The sequence below is a fragment of the Camelina sativa genome, chromosome 16 (genome assembly GCF_030686135.1).
Source record: "Camelina sativa cultivar CO46 ecotype springtype chromosome 16, ASM3068613v1".
Classification (NCBI taxonomy): Eukaryota; Viridiplantae; Streptophyta; class Magnoliopsida; order Brassicales; family Brassicaceae; genus Camelina; species Camelina sativa.
The window spans coordinates 28,512,056-28,531,268 of record NC_141895.1 but is presented as its reverse complement, the minus strand read 5'-3'; the positions used below and the strand labels follow the sequence as shown (position 1 = coordinate 28,531,268).

The following is a 19,213-nucleotide window of genomic DNA, read 5'->3' as shown; positions in this document are numbered from 1 at the left end:
AAAACCACTATGGGAAGATTTTTTGCTTGGCAAATTTCTGAATATGAAAGCACCTCATGTGGGAAAATCCAAATAATTGTGAACAAAATAAGGAGATTGGGAGATCGATCCTCATTAATCGATGTTCATGAAGTTAATGAGTCAGCAGTGAAGTTCCGGATCAGGAATAAAGCCATGAGGCATCGAATTCTAAACCAAGGGATGTGGAATATCATGGATATTCCCATGACCGTGTCAAAATGGACTCCTTTCGCAGAGGAGGCACAACTGGCGATGAAATCTATACCATTTTGGTTCACGTTGAAGAATGTTCCCCCAACTATATTTACCGACAAAGGCTTGTAATTCTGATTTAGTGCGGTGGAGAAGCCAGTACGGTTGCATCCCAAGACTGAGTTTTGTGCTAGTTTCGAAGAGTCTCAGATGTTGGTGGAAGCAGATTTGACCAAGGAATTGGTGAAAGAGTATGTTGTCAGGAGTGAAGAGAAGGGAGAGTTGGGAACTGTGATACATTACTCTGATCCTTGGTTATATCTGAGATGTAGTGGTAGCAAAAAGTGGGCCATCTGAGCTTTTCGTGTGCGTCAAAAGGAGAAGACGAGGTCGAAAAAATCACTGAGGTGATAGAGCCAGCTCACAAAGCCGCATGCATCAAAGAATCTAAAGGTAGTGGAGATACATGTTGTGCCAGTGGTTGAATTGGGTAATGAAAATGACACTGGTACGAAGGTTTTCAATGAGGATATAGAGCAAGAGGGTTGGATAACTCCTAAATCAACTTGTAGCCCGAGAAAAAAACAGAAGGGACACGAGTTGAGGCTGTGTTCATTTTCTCTAATCCATACTCGGTTTTAGGAGCAAATACTGATAGGGGAGAAGGGGCTGCAGATACGGAATCCTTTATTCCGGAGAAACCATAGGTTCAAAGAGGGGAGGTAAGCACAGCCAGAGAGGTGATGGTTAAGGGATGTGGTACAAAGGCTGGTGTTCCTCTTCGTGCTTCCTTATTTCGGGAATAAAAAACGGCTCATAAGATAGTCTCATAAAATTCTACTCAATCTGCTAGGGACCCCTCTAGGGATCAGAGCAAGAAGATACCCCCCCCCCCCCCAAACATATATAAATGTCGGGTTTCTTTTAGAATGTGTGCGGCTTCAATAAATAACCGAAACTTTCTATCATAAAGAACTGGGTGGAATGAGGAAAGTTTTAATTCGGTTGTTTGCTTGAGACAAGAGTGAAGGAGAAGAAGGTAAAGAGAATTTGAAATAGGCTATTCAAAGATTGGTCTCTTTTGACAAACTTTGAATACAATCGGTTGGGTCGAATTTGGGTTGTTTGGAGGGATAACGTGAGAGTCAGTTAATAACATGTTTAATAAATTGGAAGACCAAGATGAGGAATTCTTTTGTTCCTTCATTTATGCATCGAATCAGGCTGAAGAAAGAAAAGAATTGTGGGGGAGATCTATGCAATCATCATGATTCACTGATAATTTGTACCCGGCCATGGCTCATTATTGGTGATTTTAATGAAACTTTGGAATTAGCTGAGCATTCACGAGTGGAGAGTATGCCTACTCTGTCTTCAGGAATATGTGATTTCAAAACTCTGGTGAACTATTGGCAACTTACAGATCTGCACTACTGTGGACAATTATATACTTGGTGTAACAAACGAGAGACTGAGCTGATTTCAAAAAAGCTGGATAGAATATTGGTTAATGATAATTGGGTTCAAGTTTTCCCACAATCCTACAATGTGTTTGAAGTTGGTGGTGTTTCTGACCATCTTCAGAGTCGATTTCATTTGAATGTGGCTACGTCCATGGGTAGTAAACGCATGTGTTTCAAGTTTGTGAATGCTATAACAGACATGGATGAGTTTAAGCCTATGATACATGATTATTGGGATCGAATAGAGCCGTCAAAAATGTGATCTCTTTTTATTCCACTTCCGCAGCAAACCTTGATGTTATCTTGCTCTAATGCAGCTTGGAGAGTCGATGGTCACACGGGACTCGGGTGGAGCTTCAGGGATCGCCAGGAGATACCAATTCGGGAAAGAGCTTCTCGGATACAGTATGTTGCCTCACCGTTGATGGCCAAAGCCCTAGCAACTCTGACAGCAGTTCCAGTTACAATCAAATCGGACTTCAACACCTTCCACTTTGCTTCAGACTCGTTAACCCTTGTCAAAGCACTTAATCAGGAGATCCAATTCAAGGAACTCCATGGTTTTTTTCATGATATCCTTACACTATCTTCTATTTTTTTTGTTTCTTTCAAATTCATTCCAAGGAATCTGAACCATCGAATAGACGTTCTGGAAAAAGATGTCCTTTTGGCTAAATCAAACCCTTTTTAGGCTGAAATAGAAAAGTAGGGTTTGTCCAAAAAAAACATGTTGGAAATGTGTGATAAAAGTTTTAGTGTAACCCCCTATGGCTATTTTTCTTAATGGCTTCCACATCTTCTCTTAGCTCGTGAACCCACCTTTATCTAACAGTTTGGACACTCATCTAAGAAATTTTAAAAATTTATTTATCAACCCTATAAATCACCATGCAATATATCTTTCTTTTGTATTCAATTGCAATCATTATTTTTATTTTATTCTTTTGTCTTTAGTGATTGTCTTATAGATCAAAACCAAATAAAACATATTCAGACCCGACTCAAATGGGTAGAGCAGAAGGACAGTGGCCCAAGGGCCCATCAATATTTGTAAAAAATTATTCTGTAAAAAATGTTCATTTTCAAAGAAAAAAAATAAGAATAAACCCACAAAATAATATATGTGGTAGAGAAACAAAAGCTTTTTTCCAAAAAAATATGTTAATTATTGTCCAAATAATTAAATTTTATTCTAAATGAGATCCAAAATATCAACATTTTCTATATATGGGTTAAGAAGCCTAATTTTTTTTTCCTAGGACTCTAAAATGTTTTGAGCCGGGGCTGAACATATCGCCTAAGTTTAAGTAGTATGGCGAATACCTAGTAATATATGTCTCATTCCCTGTGGATTTTAATCCCAATTGCGCTATCAATGAATTAACCATATTAGCTCACATATCATAGTTTATACATGTATATTAGTTGGTTAAGTTTCCCTTAGCTTATCCGGCTAGTATACTTAATGAGAAATAATCCTTTACATCAAAGTTAATAAACCATGTAACACAGTTAAAATATAACTCGATACACATGATCAAGACTTAAAACAATTAAAGTGTTCCTACTTCCTACTCTCTTGGGAGTCACGGGGTAATGCATGATTCTTATACCCTGTCATCTTTTACGTGGTACTCTTCGCAATTAATTGAAATAAGTCTTATATCTTTTGCACGTGACAAAAAGATAAGGTTAAGTCATTTGTTTTGAACAAGTTGGAAACATTAAATGTACTGGGAAACATATACATATTGTAAATATGTTCCTAATCTTAGGAGTTATGGGGTAATACCTTCTCATACTCTGTCAACTTTTATGTGTTAAACTCTTCGCAATTATAACTAGTCTTATATCCTTAATTTGCACGTGAAAAAAGGTAAGAACCATGAAGACGTATGCTAACTGTCAACTGAGATGAACTGGGGAGTCATGTCCTAACTCTGCATATATATGCTTTCTCAGAAGTAAGAACCATGAAGACGTGTAGAAGTCACCACTATACCAACGTACACCACTCTTTCTTTCTGACCACAGAAAAATATGACAAATGTTTCCAATAAACAAATTTTAACAAACCGGAGGATTCCGATCACATTCCAACTCGAACATATGGAGAGCTAGAATTAATCTGTCCCATATCTCTTAACCAACAATTGCAAATTTTATTCAGGGTAAACAAATAATTTTTATCTACTTGAAGTAACTTTGTTTTCTGCTATTCTTCTCTTTCATATTCGTCTTATTTTCACAAAAAAATGTGATATTCTACTATATTTCTCTATGCTTTCTTTTTATGTTGTGAAAACAATACATGGTGCAGTTTTCCAATAGGTAGTGGAGAAGTAAAAAAGGAAGAGTTGAGAACTAACAGTAATAAACCTCGTAGAGAATCTTTACTTGATCACTCAAAACATTTTATATGGGAATATATGCAAGTGTTTCTTTTCTATGATCCATTTCTATCCCTTGTCGATATGGATCAAATACAATAATTTATCATCATAGAAAAGAATTTTTACAACAAATGACAAAATAAGATAAAAACACACAAAAAAAAAGACAAAAATAAAATAAAAGCCAAAATAATTTACAATATATATAAGTAAAGAAATGGTGGAAAGTTGGAAATAAAGTGTGATGAACCTATCTCTTAAGACTTCACGTTTTTGTGATATGTCTCAAATCACATATAGTGGAAGGTCGGTGCTAGCTCTCTTTCATTCATTTTTGTGGCTATAAAAAGGCAGTTTCCTCTCCATCATTATTTGCTTCTGTGGCTAACAAAGACCAAACATTTAGCAGAAATTAATAATAATATCATCAAGGCGATACTTGAAGATATACAATGGTTTGGATAATATTCTTCTTCTTACTTGTAAACTATTGGTTGTAAGATTTTTAAACTGAGGACTGATGTGGTGGTTTTCAGGAGAGCAAAGGGAGTTGGACGGTAGCTGATGCCGTAGATTACAGCGGCCGACCAGCAGACAAATCCAAAACCGGTGGCTGGATCACTGCAGCTCTCATTCTTGGTTCGTCTTTTTCTTCTCTACATTACCTATGCATATATGCATTTGCAGATAATATAACCTTGGTCCAAAGATACATATACATAAACACATATACCACTACCAGTAAATAAGATCTGTGTGAAAATTACTCATATATATATATATATATGTCCTAGCAAAAGACAAACTTCTTCGTCTTCTTCTTGCTTACAATCCACATTTTTTTGGGCAAAGCTTATATAATTCACTACAATCATCGTTTCTTACTTCGGAACATGCATAACTACTATATATATATATATATATATACATATATATATATATATATATTTCCATTATCTAATAATCGGTAAATGAAGAAAATACATGTGGCGTCCACATATTGGCAAGATATCCATCAGTGAATACATACCAATATGTGTATACGTAGCTAATTTTATTAAGAGGGTTGTGGTAGTTCTTGCGTATACATTTAAATCTCCATTAAGTTGTATAATTTAGGAATACATGGTGAGAAACAAAAGAGACTCAATTTCAAATCAGTCACACTCACACATGATATGATTGAAATAAGTCCGTTTGTATATGTAAAATATGAAACGTCGTTGTTCTGAATCACGCTGATTGATAGAAAGATAAAGAAAAAAGGGACACGCCACATGGCTCCCCATCTCGTTCAATCATAATAATAATTTTCTTTTTATTTTATTAAATTTCATCACACGTAAAAAAAAAGAAAAATTGATTAGTGAGGGAAAATGAAAAATAGATTTATATCTGTATTCACGTGTCTAACATAAAACGCCGACCTCTAAAAACTTGTTTTGTTTCTCAATATTCTCTTACAGTTGTCTAATTAAAATTAGTCGTTAATCCAAACTTTGGTTTTGTTCATTTCTGAGATTAAAACTGTTAATATATAATTCTTCAGTTCCTTGCCTTTTGAAGGACAAAAATATCATGATTTTACAGCGATAAGTTTTTTTTTTACAGCGATAAGCTATCGTGAATATTTTTCTACGTTTCCAAATAAATAAATAAATCATATAGTTGGAGTATATATGAAAGCTTATGGTTTGAGTGTCAGTTTGTGTTAGACAACCAAACTTGTTTATTAGTTTATCGAGTTCACGCGGGTTTCAATCATTATAATTATCTGGTTATCAAAAAACAAAAAAAACTTTATGATTATCTAAATCCTATAATAATTTCCATGTGTAATTTATCACTTAGATGAATTTGGCGTCTTAATAAAGAAAAAAAAAAGTAAGGATTATTGGATTAACACAACACTAATTGAATATGTATGAATTACTTCCAATTTAACTTGGAACATGTATACAAAGTGTTGATAGTGTATAAAGAAAAATGTAAAAACTATTGCAGGAATTGAGGTTGTGGAGAGGCTATCAACCATGGGAATAGCGGTGAATTTGGTAACATATTTGATGGAGACAATGCATCTCCCAAGTTCAACTTCTGCCAACATTGTCACTGACTTCATGGGCACTTCCTTCCTCCTTTGCTTGCTCGGTGGATTTCTCGCGGACTCCTTCCTCGGCCGTTTTAAAACCATAGCTATTTTTTCAACCATTCAAGCTCTCGTAAGACTTTATCTCAAACCTTTTATATATAACCAAAAAAAAAAAAAAAAAATCAATGTTATTAGTTGGTTTCACCATTTAATAGTAGATGCCTCTTTAAACATCAACCAAAAAGTTTGCTATCCATTTTTATAATATCTTGTATTCTTGTATATAGGGAACTGGTGCGCTAGCGATAGCAACGAAGCTGCCAGAACTGCGTCCGCCAACATGCCACCACGGAGAAGCATGCATACCCGCCACTACCTTTCAGATGACAATTCTTTATATTTCACTTTACCTTATAGCCCTTGGAACAGGTGGCCTTAAGTCTAGTATATCCGGATTCGGGTCTGACCAGTTTGATGAAAAAGATCCTAAAGAAAAAGCTCAAATGGCTTTCTTCTTCAACAGGTTAGGTTTAGAGTTTATATTCATTATATGATAACATTATTGGAACATTCCCTTATTTAAAACTAAATTAAATTTGGCACATGCAGATTTTTCTTTTTCATTAGCATGGGGACGTTGATGGCTGTGACTGTTTTAGTTTACATGCAAGATGAAGTGGGAAGATCTTGGGCTTATGGAATCTGCACGGTGTCTATGGCTATAGCTATTGGGATTTTCTTGTTTGGGACTAAAAGCTACCGCTATAAGAAGAGCCAAGGAAGTCCTGTTGTGCAAATTTTTCAGGTTATAGCAGCTGCATTCAGAAAGAGGAAAATGGAACTACCTCAAAGCATTGTTTATCTTTATGAAGATAATCCTGAGGGCGTGAGAATTGAACATACTGATCAGTTTCAGTAAGTTTCTAGTCCATTTTCACAAAAAAAAAATTAAGAAGTAAATTAAAGTGAAATTTGTATCTTAATTATCTAAACTTGTGTGTGCAGCTTGTTGGACAAGGCAGCCATAGTCACAGAAGGAGATTTCGAACAAACCCTAGATGGAGTCGCAATTCCAAACCCTTGGAAGCTAAGCTCAGTAACCAAAGTAGAGGAAGTGAAAATGATGGTTAGGCTTTTGCCTATTTGGGCAACAACAATCATTTTCTGGACAACATATGCCCAAATGATTACATTCTCGGTTGAGCAAGCTTCAACCATGAGACGTAACATTGGAAATTTCAAGATTCCAGCTGGTTCACTCACCGTGTTTTTCGTCGCGGCTATTCTCATAACTTTAGCTGTCTACGACCGTGCCATAATGCCCTTTTGGAAGAAATGGAAAGGAAAACCAGGTGACATAAGATGCATGCAACATTTACATATCTAGATTTTTTGCATATATATGTATATGTCTCTCAACTATATATTCTGATATTCACATGCATTCACATTCCAGGTTTCTCTAGCCTACAAAGAATTGCTATTGGATTGGTCTTATCAACAGCCGGCATGGCAGCTGCAGCTCTAGTTGAGCAAAAGCGTCTATCCGTTGCGAAATCTAGTACACAAAAAACATTACCCATAAGTGTATTCTTACTTGTTCCACAATTCTTCTTAGTTGGATCTGGGGAAGCCTTTATCTACACTGGCCAACTTGATTTCTTCATAACCCAATCGCCTAAGGGAATGAAAACAATGAGCACTGGACTTTTCTTGACCACTTTATCACTAGGCTTCTTTGTCAGCAGTTTCTTGGTCTCAGTCATCAAGAAGGTCACTTCAACTTCTACGGATGGAGGATGGCTGGCTGATAACATCAACCACGGCCGACTCGACTACTTTTATTGGCTGTTAGTCATTCTTAGTGGAATAAACTTCGGTGTCTATTTCATTTGTGCCTTGTGGTTTAAGCCAACGAAGGGTAAAGACTCGGCAGAGAAGGAAAATGGGAAGGGATTTGCTGCTGAAGACTGCTAAATTTTGTTTGGGGTTTATTTTCTGGTGTACCATATTATTATCTTTCAACAAAGCTGCTTTCCAATTATTCTGTTCCTTTTTTTTTCCTTTTTTTGTGTATTTTAAGCAATTAAGTTGTGTCTAGATTCCTACCAGTCTCAAATATTGTGTCTTCACTGGTCATGTTATTTACTTCTTTTTTTTTTTCATGGGTCTTTGATTACGTATTGACCATGTCAATATCAGGACATTGTAGAACTTTGGAAAATATCTTGCAGCATTGAAGATGGCCTTAGATGTTGTAGAGAAGTGTTGAAGGATCTAGATCATTTTCTACCGGGTTAATTTCATCTCGGTCGCTCATTTTGAATGTAAACTTGTATCTTTAGATTGTGTCTATACTAATAAAATTGCTCAATTAGCACTAAAACAACTAAGTGGAGAGACAAGTTTCCTAGACCGTTCCTGTGGATAGTGATCAGTGTGTGGCATAGGCAAGAGACCGGAGACGGCTACCATGGTTGGTGTGACCAAGAGAGCTTCAATCGGTCACACGTCTTATGGCCGGTTTAGATATGTTTTTAGTTACTCTTCGAGTCATATTTATAGTATGACTTCTTGAATTTATTACAGGAAAATAAGCTATTTTATGCATTTTTGCTATAGTTGACATACCTTTTTGTTTTAAATAGCGTTTCTCAGAATCCAAACGTTATAGTTGGTTGGTCAAATTTTAATTTTGGGAACGCTTTTTAACATTGTAATATTTATAGTATTGGTATGTTTTAAGTGCTAGTTGATTAAAAAATAATTAATTTGCTCCCTAAGTATTTGAAAAAAAATGAAGCCGGCTTTCAATTTTTCATTCTTCCTCTCACTCTCGTATATTTTCCCTCTCATTTCATTGTTTCACTTCAAAGTTCTTTTTCTCACTATTTATTTAGGTATTTTAAAGCTTCACATATCATATAATCTACATGTTTGCTAAAAAAAAAAATTTGAGCTCCCAATCAAATCTGAGAACGGATTGTGTTGAATTGAGCTAGTCGCAATGGTCCAAACTCCTGAAGATTGGCCGGAATTTTCTAAGCTGTTGCATGATTTCCGTCTGCTCAAGGAGTCGTTTCCACTATTTTCTCTATCTCGAATTCCACGAGCGTCAAACTTGAAAACAGATCGCATTGCTCGAGCTTTGCGTTCTTTTATCTCTGAAACTTCTTTTGTAAACTTTTTTTCTCCTGTCTGGGCAACCAATCGTAAGATTCTCTTTTTTGAAATTGATGTTTTGTTTAAAAAAAAAAAAAAAAAAAAACTAATGGATCAGTTTTTGAATTGAAACTTGCCATGTCAAATAAAAAGTCTACATTTTTCTTTCATGCATCGATAAAATTCAACACTATTATTTGCTACATCGGTTTGTTTCTTTTAAACCATTGTAACTTTGTAAGCTTTTAAACCTTTGAAAATAACACCATTACACTGTACATAGTTTAGTTTAAATGAGAGACTCCCAATAGAATAGCATACTGGTCTAACGTTATGAATGGTAGACTAAAAATTATGTTACGTTGGAGAAAATAGTAAATTAGTTAATTCTTTTGTATTGAAACTTGAATTAATTATGAAAAGAGACTTTTTTTTAGTGGTATTTTTGGTTTTTGCCATTTGGCTAAAATCTTATGAATTTGCTATTTTTTAAGATTTTAAAACACAATCTTACATGTATTTTAGCAAAAAAAAAATCATAAATGTATAGATTTTAAAGTGACCAAAAATGACAAATCTAAAATATTTGAAGAAATTGGGTTATTTCAAAACTTCGAAAGCAAAATGAAAAGTGGGTTATTTAAAAAAAAAGAAAAAAAAAATTGAGATTTAAGATCTTATTTAGACACACGCACGTGTCATTGTGCCTCTGTAATTGATCTTGTAAATCTCTTGTCTTGACCGGGAATTGCAAACCTCGGAGCTTCTCCTTGTGATCCTTTAACGGCTCGATACGAATCCAGCTTTCCCACCCAAAGATCTCTGAGTCTTGTTTTCTCAGATCTGAAAATTAAGAAAAGCTGCTCTGCCCATTTTTTACTCAGATCGAAACTCAAGAGTCGGAACAAACACATCTGGATCCATTTCCATGGCGAACGCCTGGAAAAGGGCCAAGAACCATAAGCTTTTATCATCACCAAAGACACTACTAATCTCACTTCTTGGCCTCTCCATTATCTTCCTCTCTTCTCTCTTCTTCTTCTCTGGCTCCACTCTCCAATACTCCAATCCCAATCTCTCGATCGACACCACATTCCCAATACCTCCTTTTGATTGCTTCAAATGTCCCCAGTCAAAACCCATAATCGCAAACGTCGTCGAGAATCTCAAGTACCCTTTTGTCTATTCCCTCGCTGATCTCGGTACTCTCCCGGAGAAACCACACAAGAACATTGTCAGGCTGCTTAAAGGTAAGCCCTTTAGGAAACCAGACATCTCAGCTACGATTCAGGAGGTTTTGGAGAGTATGAGAGCTAGTGGTAAAAATGGTTTAGTCGTTGATGTGGGAGCTAATGTTGGTATGGCTAGCTTTGCTGCGGCTGCTATGGGTTTTAAAGTGCTTGCCTTTGAGCCTGTGTTTGAGAATTTGCAGAGGATCTGTGATGGGATTTGGTTCAACAGAGTTGCTGCTTTGGTTACTGTGTTTGAAGCCGCTGCTTCTGACAGAACTGGGGACATTACCTTCCATAAGGTATCATCACATTTCTGTAATTTGAGATTAGTGAAGTGAGAACATAGCATTATTTCTGTTTATAGAATTGTGGATTGTATTGCTTCTTATTGCATAGAACTTATCTGCTATAGGTGAAACTGAATGTTAAGGAACAAAACCCAACAAGACTTGGTTCTACTGTTCCCACTCATCTTGTCTATTGGATCTTGCTAAATGTTGATTCCATTGTTGGTTGGACGGCTTGACAACAGTGCGGTCTCGGAGGTGGGAGCAAGACTTGCTTTCAAATCAAACAAAGAAATAGCAGTCCAAGTAAAATCCATACCTCTTGACAAACTCGTCACACCGTCTCAACCTGTTCTTCTTCTCAAGATCGATGTTCAAGGTTGGGAATACCATGTCTTAAAGGGTGCAAAGAAGCTACTCTCAAGGAAACCGGCAGAAGCTCCTTATTTAATCTATGAGGAAGATGAGAGATTGCTCAAGGCAAGTAATAGTAGCTCCAAAGAGATACGTGATTTCCTTAAAAGCGTTGGATATAACAAATGTAGCCAGCATGGCACAGACGCACATTGCACCAAGGAGTGAAAGACATAGGACTTGCGGAAAAAGGAGTAATAATATGTCATACGAGTTAAGGAATATAAGAATCATATGAGCAATAGGTTTTTCATATTTGCAGAGAAAAACATTTAGTTTATAAGTTGCCAAATTTGGTTAGTCATGTTTGTTTCTTACTGTAATATGTACTCAATTTTTTTGGTACATTTCTGTGATGCATATGACGATTAGCTCTAACTAGTAAACATCTGTCGTTGATGCTCTCCAATGGCTCGTCTTAGCCACTATTAGTAACAAATTCTACATATAACTACTGAGAGTAGCATAAATAAATAGTACTTCTCATATAGGTAAAGTGAACCATCACCATTAATAGACCAACCATAAAGATAAGTCATACCGTTTAGCATTACTGGTTGCTTTAGTTTCGCAACCAACAATCCAATAGAATCAGATATACACACTAACACCTACAATTTTGATACAGAAGAGTGTTCTCTGGCTAGATTAGATGTACACTTATCATTGAACTTGTATTTAAGCCATAAATGGCAGAAAAGTTATAAATTTGAACCTTGAACTTAGTAATAGCTTTGAAGCAAAGAAGAGTTTAATACAAGCACAGGATAATTTAAATATAATACAGGAATATAAACAATGTGCAGGATTTGAGTTGCCACAAGACATATTGAGAGATCTAGAGAGACTGCAACCCAAATCATGTCAATATAAGACGAAGTATCTCACCAGAATACTTGAAAGACTTCTCCGTCTCTTCCAAACAATGATCCTTTTCTTCTCTCGTCCACTCCTCGGCAACCTTGTTCAGTTTCTCCCTTACGTTCTGTAATAATTGGGAAAGTTCGCCATCCCATTTGTAGAACTCGAGTTCTTTATTGTCAAGTATTCTCTCTGCTACCTGCAAAATTTGGTAAGCTTCAGAAGAAGAAAGTTTTAACTAAATTTCCAAGCGATTTTTTAGTGCACAAAAGATTTTACCTTTCTGCCAATCATTCGTCCACCAGCGCTATGGGCGAAGTAGATGTTGTAGAAGTGACAAATGAATGACTGAGGATCCTTCTCTGCTAAATCCTTTAAATACTGAGAATATTTTTTACCAGGAGCAGTTGGTTCTGGAATCTCATAACCTTGTTCCTTGAACCACTCCAAATCTGTGGCCAATTTATCCGCCCTTTCCAGTCCCGTGTTCTTGAATTCAGTATCTACAGAAAGATATATAATGCAGAATTAGATCCTGAGAAGGTTACACTAGCAAAAAAATCAGCCTCTGTGTAAAGATATTTCACAAACTGGTATCTGTTTCCAATACGTAAGGAAACTCAGTCCCTACGAGCTAGCATAAATATAATCTCTCATCGACTGTTTGAAGACTCTTATTCTACGTTAGGTTTGCGAGGACAACACTAAGATTGCAAGTCCAAACCTCCAAAACACAAATTGTACATAATATATTCAACCTTAAACCCACAATTCAAGAGTACACCATTCATACAAAGCACCACTATAACCAAATAAAGGCCAAGAGTACAAAACAAGAAATGGGGCAAATGAATCATCGTTATCAAATGGGTAAACACTACGACTTTAAACACTTTAAACGTATAGAAGTATTCTCCAAATCATTCATACAGACCATCAATATAACCAACTCAACCCAAGAGTAAAACAAAACCAAGTTGCCAAAAAATCTGACCGAATCAACTCCAAAACAAGATAAGAGGCAAATAAGATTAACGCATAGAAGTATTCTCCAAAATCATATCAAACAGAACTATTATACTAAGAACGAGATTAAAATTGAATCAAAGGAACGATCTTTATCAAATGGGTAGATACAAAGATATTAAAGACTCCAAATCACTTCACCTCTTCCATCTAAAATCAGGTCTAAAGATTACTACTTAAAGAAGAAAAGAAGGGAGAACAAAAAAAACTCACAACTTGGGAAATTGGAATCTTGAATAATCTGTTCAAGCGTATCATAAACCAATTTACTATCCACAAGGAACTTCAAGTAACCCTCAACAGTAGGCTCCCACTTAGCCACAGGACGTTCCTCAATAGCTTTAGTCTCTTTCTCACCTTCCTTGGCTTGCTCTTTCGTATGAAGTTTCATAGCCACAAACCTCATCTCCTCCACAAAACCCTTGGATTCTCCAGGATACCTCTTCTTCTGCTTCTCAGCCGCCGTCGTAGCCGCGACCACCACTAAAGACGGTGTCTTGTTCATGGGCATACTCAGAATCTGAACTCTAGGGCGTAGAACAAGTGGGTTTGGTGGGGAAATAGCAAATTGGAATCTTGAGAGTTGGGGATTCTTGAATATGGATAAGGATGAAGAAATCGAAGCTAAATAAGCCATAGTTTTTGATCGGAGAAGTAGAGATGGTGGTTTCAGAAGAAGTCACGCAATGTTGTTTTAGTTGCCTTGAAGGAATAGAGAAGAGAGACACACAAACACAACTCCAAACTGAATTTTTAAATTAGGGCAAATTGATTATTCAAGTAGTACTGTAGTAGTAGCATAATAAAATACTACTAAACATTATTGTGTATACTTTTTATAGTGACTTAAAATTATTAACAACAAAAAAAAAAGAGAAAAAAAAATTGTTTACCCCGCCCGCCTCACGAGTTTCTATAACGAAGATAACGATGAGATTGAGAGATGAATTGTTTATTAAGGAGCTATTATTTAGGGTCGATGTATTATCGACAATGTGTTGTGCTGATTGCATACATGTCACAATGTCTCTTATATTCTGTATGGGTCGAAACTCGAAAGAGTGGGGAGACTCGTAGCCGGTTCAATGTAAAAAAAATGTCTTCACTGAAAAGGAAAAATATATTGTATGAAATTGAATTTAATATTTTTTCCAAAATATCAATTAATTTATTATTTATTACAAATTATAAGAACTACTTACTCGGTTCTTTTTTGGATGATCTTCTAGAATTATGCACACATATTAAGAAATCATTTAACTTTTGTTTATTTTTAAACAAAAACATCATTTACTATCTACTTTCAGAGAATTCAACACAATTCAACCAATAAAAAATAATCTGCATAATACAAATTGTTAAAACTAATAAAAAATTAATTAATCATCTATTAGACAGCTAAATGTAAATCAATGTAGAAATCGGCTAATGGTTCAGATATCTAATTTGAAAATCTCATATATATGATTGCATGGTGCCATTGTTTGTGTATAAAAAAGAATTCCGCGAACTGTTTAGGTTGATTTTGGCGATTTTCCTGTTTACATGTTGGGTAGCACACTTAGCATACCCTCGGAACCGCACTTGAATTTGATCAACTTTGGAATAGAATAGTAGTAGGATGAAGCGAGATCTGTCAAAAGGTGTATTACAGCCCATATACAAAAGAAAGGTCCATACATTACAACCAATCTGGCAGACCCAAAACATAACAAGAATCAGACTGCAACACATTAAATGCTTTACAGTCCTGCAGCATTCAGAGAACAGGAGTAAAACTGCGACTGAATGATGATCTACCCTTGATAAGTTGATGTATAAGAACACCACTAGTCTTTTCTGTGCTTTATAACACAGAAACAGATTACAGGTGGTAAAATATGTGTACATGAGCATCCGAAATGGCATTGGTACTTGAGTGGTCTCTTTCCGCCTGAAAATGGTGTTACAGAGAAGATTTTTCATTCAGGAAATGAAGCAAAAGAAAAAGTACACGCAACGAAATTTAAAATGTGGAAAGGTGATCACAGTTCTATGTTTTGATTCATCTTTTACAACTGTAAGTAAGCGTATACAATTACTTGTACATAACTATTGAAAGAAGAAAAAATAATAAAAATCATAATTCATTTCGCTACTTGTTCGAGGACGCCAACTTTCTTCTTCCAGGAATCATCCTCTAATCCACTCGCCTGTAATGGTGGCAACGAGAAGACGCTAACCGTGGAGCTACCGCTGCGGATTTCCTTTAATACCTTTAAAGCTGACACTGTGCTCTTCATGTACAAGCTCTCCATGTACTCGATCTCAGACAGTTCTTTTGGTACTCTAAGAAGATCAGAATCGTCCGTTGCTGTCTGGACCGTTCCAGAAGTTGTTGGCTCACCTTCCTCCAGATTCCGAATTTTGTTAGACGGGAAGAGATGGTCAAGCATAGCCTCGCACTCTTTCACAAACGTATTAAGCAGGTCGGTCGTGAAGAATGGTTCTTGAAGGACCTTTTGGATAAATGGTAAACGGATTAAAGCACCGGTTCGTTTGTCATACTTTTTGAGAATCTTTGCTAATCCTGTAAACCAATAGTACACAATTTAGGGAATAAGAATAAAGGTATAAACCTTGAGTTATTCTTAAGAAAAAGTGTAAGCAAAGCATCTGCGAGGAGTGGCCAAATTAATAAATTAGAGCATATTCCTTCATGTGGGCGCATTTTAAATAAACAAAAAAGTATACATAGATCGTGGAGAATATGACTCTTTTACATAGAGCCGTAATGTCAACACTAATTCAAGTTCCTACTAGTTTCTTACAAAACCCATGGGAAAAAATGTTAACCATTGACCTTGTGAAAGTGTTTCGACATCTAAACACAATTAACTGTTAAAAATGTGAGCTTGTTCTGGTTAGGCAGCTTTAATCAAAAGGAAAGAAAGCTTACCTGTATAGTTAAGAGCACTATAATTCATCAACAACACCATTTCTCCATGAAAATCTACAATCTCTTTCTTAATATTTATCATCTCTTCATTTGAATTCTTCGCCTTTGCCACTTGGTCCTTCAGTTCCTACGGTTCCCAAAACGAAAGAGTTTGAAATACTACGCATAATCCCAAAAAAAAAAAAAAAATCGCCACCACCCTTTCGAACATAGACCTAAATCTTTAACCAAACTATGCTCATTTTTAATTCAGAGGAACTTAATCAAGATCCGGAGCCATTCGTGAAAATTGTAATTCTAACAACATCAACTTATATATTAAAAGAAAAAAACCATAAGAATCCTAAAAGAATCTTTTTTTTTTTTTTCATAAGGTTTGGTAACGTTGGACATAGGGGGGGGGGGGGGGGGGATACCTTCAATCGAATGATATACTCTTCCTCTTGCTCAACGAAGAAGGAATTGAATTTCTCAAGCTCATCTTCGAGGAGACTAATGAAATCGAGCTCTTCCTTGGTCATACCAGAGGTTGGATCTGAGTCGACGGAATTGGAATTGGAATTGGAATCGGATCTCGAGCGTTTGCTAGGACGGTTGTCGACGGAACGTGGCTCCATAAGCTTAAGCTTCTTTTTGAGTTCTTTGTAGGAGAGGAATTTGTCACGCCATTCAGGTAAGGTTTCTTCGATCTGGTTGCTTAGGCTTTTCCCGAATTTCATGGCAGGCAGCTCCGCTGAGAATAAATAATCAAAAATTGGTTGGATGGTTTCCTGATATATATATTGTCTATTTGTTATTAAATGCCGAATATTCGTGGTTTTGTTTTTGGTATATCCTTTTTTTTTAAGTCTTTGCTGAAGCATTTTTTTTTAATTTAGTTTTTTTTTTTTTTTAAATAAATTTGTTATTCAGGTATTAGTTTATTTCCAACAGTGTTGTTGGCTAAAAGAGATGAGAATGCTAGACAAAGCAAGCAACATATATAGCCACTTCTGCAGTTGCGTGAACTGTAGCCGCCAACAACGTGTGTGTGTGAGAGTTGTTAGCCGGTCTTTTATTTTTTCAATAATCTAATCAGATTAACCGATCCGAACCAAATCAAAATACGGTGTAAATTAGCTTTGGGACTAAAAATCGAATCCTTTTGTCCGAACCAAATCGAACCGGTTTGGAGGGCAAATTGGTTATTGATTAGTTACTGACAAACAATAGACAAGCATAAGTTTCAGACCATGAATGTTTGAGAGTTTCTAAGAAATTTTTAGATTATGGAGGCTGTATATATTTATTTGGTTTTCAGATGTTAGATTTTGGTTTTTTTTTCTGATTTTGTAATTAAAAAAAAAATTGAAAAATTAAAAGAACTTAATGTTGTTGGCTTGTTGCAAGCAAATCTCAAAAAACTCTTCTTGATTGAACAAATAAATGGTTTTTTGGATAATCAGAAACCAAAAACTAAGCTAGAAATAACTACCATTCAAAACCTAAATATATCAGTTATTGCTTTTCATTCTTTTTCTCTCTCTTCCATCTCCCCCAAAAAATAAATTTGCTATCCAGTGTAAATACCATGACTCTATGATCGGATAAGCGAAAAGCAATCCGAAGACGCTACTTTAAAGATGATTGATTCTGGACAGGTCTTGTCCCTTGACCAAATCATTACCGATCTCTTCTCATTTTAAACATTGCTTAGCTTACCAACCCTTATGAATTTATAGTGTTGAGCCGGTTCGGCCAAGTATTATATCATTATTCACCCGAGCTGTTTTTCTTATCCAAATGCTTCTTCTTTTAATACTTAAGTGTATAATTTTTACTTAAAAAATTACCAAATAGTATTAATATGGGATCCCTTGTTAAAAGTTACATAATACTAAGTAGTTTTATAGAAGCAACTCATGTATCCTATTTTAAAAGATCCTAGTATTCATCTTCCTTTATCAAATTTTCCTTCTATGATTACCTGTAAAAATATAGTTGTTTAAGATCACTCGGTAAATACGGTCCACTAATACACATAAAATTACTCTTTATGAAAATCCAAAATAATTCATTAAGTAACTTTCACTCGTGTCGTCTTTTTTCTTCCTTTTCTTGGATATAGTTCTCAATCACATAGTCATAGAATTCCTCTGTTTATTCTCCTCCTTCATGATCTGAGGTTTGTGAAACCTCTTTCTTTCTTTGTGTTCTTTTAAATTTTTTATTGTCTCTCTTCCAAAAACATGTTGTGAATCACCTTTCACTAACAAACAAAACAAAAATAAACGAATATGTAAATAATTCTTGATATTTTTTTGTAAAAAATATATTAAATGAAAACTAATATCAAAGAATATTGGGTAAATTTCCCAACAACGTCTAAGTTACATATCCATATAGAAAATACCCCCAAAAGCCTAGTTTCTAAGGAACAAGCATATTTTATACGAATTGTTAATTCGTTTAGACATTTAAATGAAAAACAAAATAATTTTATAGAGTTTCGAACCCATGACCTGTGTTATATAACAACACATGCTTAAACAATTGTAACCAATTATGTCACAATGAATTCTTGTATGTAATCACAAACCAATCAATATTTAATCTCTTTGTGCCGCAATATGACTTCTCTTATTAAAGAAGCCAGTATTCCCTTCTATTCTTGAGCTGAAAAAACTGATATGGAAGCTGCAGACCGATCCAAAAATTAAAAAAAAATCTATCGAAAGTTTTATCTGAAAGGGGTATGAGTATTGATGTTGCTTGCCAAATCTGTTGAGAAGAGAGTGAATCTATCAATCATTCTCTCTATACTTGTTTGTGTTCTAGGCATATATATATATATATATATATATATATATGAGTTATACTTCTTCTGGGTTTTTTTATTTGTCGTTCTAGAACTTTCCACACAAATTAAGAAAATAGATCAATGTTCTATTATACCTCTTTTTTAATACATTTTCTAAAGTTTTTATTGGTGAAAACATTAAAATAGTTAGGATAAAATTGGTATCTTTATCAAACATATGCATTGAAAACCTAAAATGACAAGTATTGGAAAACAAAATTTTTACTACTCTAAAATGACAACTAAAAAAACCAGAGAGAATATTTTTTTTTATCGGTATGAAATTTGAATTT

At 35.2% G+C, this 19,213-nt stretch overlaps 4 protein-coding genes and 1 long non-coding RNA gene across 6 annotated transcripts; 2 read left to right on the top strand and 3 right to left on the bottom strand.

The window, feature by feature from the left end:
- Nucleotides 1-4,041: 4,041 nt before the first annotated feature.
- On the bottom strand, nucleotides 4,042-4,952 carry LOC104752571 (uncharacterized). Its single transcript, XR_762005.2, has 3 exons — nucleotides 4,837-4,952; nucleotides 4,550-4,734; nucleotides 4,042-4,453 (listed from the first exon to the last, which is right to left on the bottom strand). It is a non-coding gene; the product is annotated as an uncharacterized LOC104752571 (long non-coding RNA).
- LOC104752572 (protein NRT1/ PTR FAMILY 6.2) lies at nucleotides 4,385-8,300 on the top strand. The gene is made up of 7 exons (XM_010474750.3): nucleotides 4,385-4,524; nucleotides 4,606-4,708; nucleotides 6,074-6,291; nucleotides 6,449-6,684; nucleotides 6,771-7,076; nucleotides 7,167-7,513; nucleotides 7,618-8,300. Exons 1-7 carry the CDS (start codon nucleotides 4,522-4,524, stop codon nucleotides 8,136-8,138), a joined length of 1,734 nt encoding a protein of 577 aa, XP_010473052.2. The 5' UTR covers nucleotides 4,385-4,521; the 3' UTR covers nucleotides 8,139-8,300.
- A 1,716-nt stretch (nucleotides 8,301-10,016) lies between these two features.
- Nucleotides 10,017-11,660, top strand: LOC104752570 (uncharacterized). 2 transcript variants are annotated; one of them, XM_087490838.1, is made up of 2 exons: nucleotides 10,017-10,854; nucleotides 10,968-11,660. In XM_087490838.1, the coding sequence occupies exons 1-2, from the start codon at nucleotides 10,252-10,254 to the stop codon at nucleotides 11,079-11,081; spliced, it is 717 nt and encodes a 238-aa protein (XP_087346964.1). In that variant the 5' UTR covers nucleotides 10,017-10,251; the 3' UTR covers nucleotides 11,082-11,660. The 2 variants fall into 2 exon arrangements, with proteins under 2 accessions (XP_087346964.1, XP_087346965.1); XM_087490839.1 differs by having other exon boundaries at nucleotides 10,047-10,853; nucleotides 11,064-11,659.
- A 304-nt stretch (nucleotides 11,661-11,964) lies between these two features.
- LOC104787073 (heme oxygenase 1, chloroplastic) lies at nucleotides 11,965-14,148 on the bottom strand. The gene is made up of 3 exons (XM_087490837.1): nucleotides 13,357-14,148; nucleotides 12,397-12,620; nucleotides 11,965-12,316 (listed from the first exon to the last, which is right to left on the bottom strand). The coding sequence occupies exons 1-3, from the start codon at nucleotides 13,778-13,780 to the stop codon at nucleotides 12,116-12,118; spliced, it is 849 nt and encodes a 282-aa protein (XP_087346963.1). The 5' UTR covers nucleotides 13,781-14,148; the 3' UTR covers nucleotides 11,965-12,115.
- Nucleotides 14,149-15,088: 940 nt separating this feature from the next.
- Nucleotides 15,089-16,906, bottom strand: LOC104752569 (SPX domain-containing protein 2). The gene is made up of 3 exons (XM_010474748.3): nucleotides 16,498-16,906; nucleotides 16,082-16,208; nucleotides 15,089-15,712 (listed from the first exon to the last, which is right to left on the bottom strand). The coding sequence occupies exons 1-3, from the start codon at nucleotides 16,798-16,800 to the stop codon at nucleotides 15,270-15,272; spliced, it is 873 nt and encodes a 290-aa protein (XP_010473050.1). The 5' UTR covers nucleotides 16,801-16,906; the 3' UTR covers nucleotides 15,089-15,269.
- Nucleotides 16,907-19,213: the final 2,307 nt, after the last annotated feature.

Excerpts from the sequence above, each read along its gene's own strand:
- LOC104787073 (XM_087490837.1), bottom strand. The coding sequence starts at position 13,780 with ATGGCTTATTTAGCTTCGATTTCTTCATCCTTATCCATATTCAAGAAT. Across the intron at positions 12,621-13,356 it reads AGATTCCAATTTCCCAAGTT|ATACTGAATTCAAGAACACG; the intron begins GTGAGTTTTTTT and ends ATCTTTCTGTAG. Across the intron at positions 12,317-12,396 it reads GACGAATGATTGGCAGAAAG|GTAGCAGAGAGAATACTTGA; the intron begins GTAAAATCTTTT and ends CAAATTTTGCAG.
- LOC104752569 (XM_010474748.3), bottom strand. The coding sequence starts at position 16,800 with ATGAAATTCGGGAAAAGCCTAAGCAACCAGATCGAAGAAACCTTACCT. Across the intron at positions 16,209-16,497 it reads AGTATATCATTCGATTGAAG|GAACTGAAGGACCAAGTGGC; the intron begins GTATCCCCCCCC and ends TGGGAACCGTAG. Across the intron at positions 15,713-16,081 it reads TAGTGCTCTTAACTATACAG|GATTAGCAAAGATTCTCAAA; the intron begins GTAAGCTTTCTT and ends ATTGGTTTACAG.
- LOC104752570 (XM_087490839.1), top strand. The coding sequence starts at position 10,252 with ATGGCGAACGCCTGGAAAAGGGCCAAGAACCATAAGCTTTTATCATCA. Across the intron at positions 10,854-11,063 it reads GGGGACATTACCTTCCATAA|GTTGGTTGGACGGCTTGACA; the intron begins GGTATCATCACA and ends GTTGATTCCATT.
- LOC104752572 (XM_010474750.3), top strand. Across the intron at positions 6,292-6,448 it reads TTTCAACCATTCAAGCTCTC|GGAACTGGTGCGCTAGCGAT; the intron begins GTAAGACTTTAT and ends TCTTGTATATAG. Across the intron at positions 7,077-7,166 it reads GAACATACTGATCAGTTTCA|CTTGTTGGACAAGGCAGCCA; the intron begins GTAAGTTTCTAG and ends TTGTGTGTGCAG.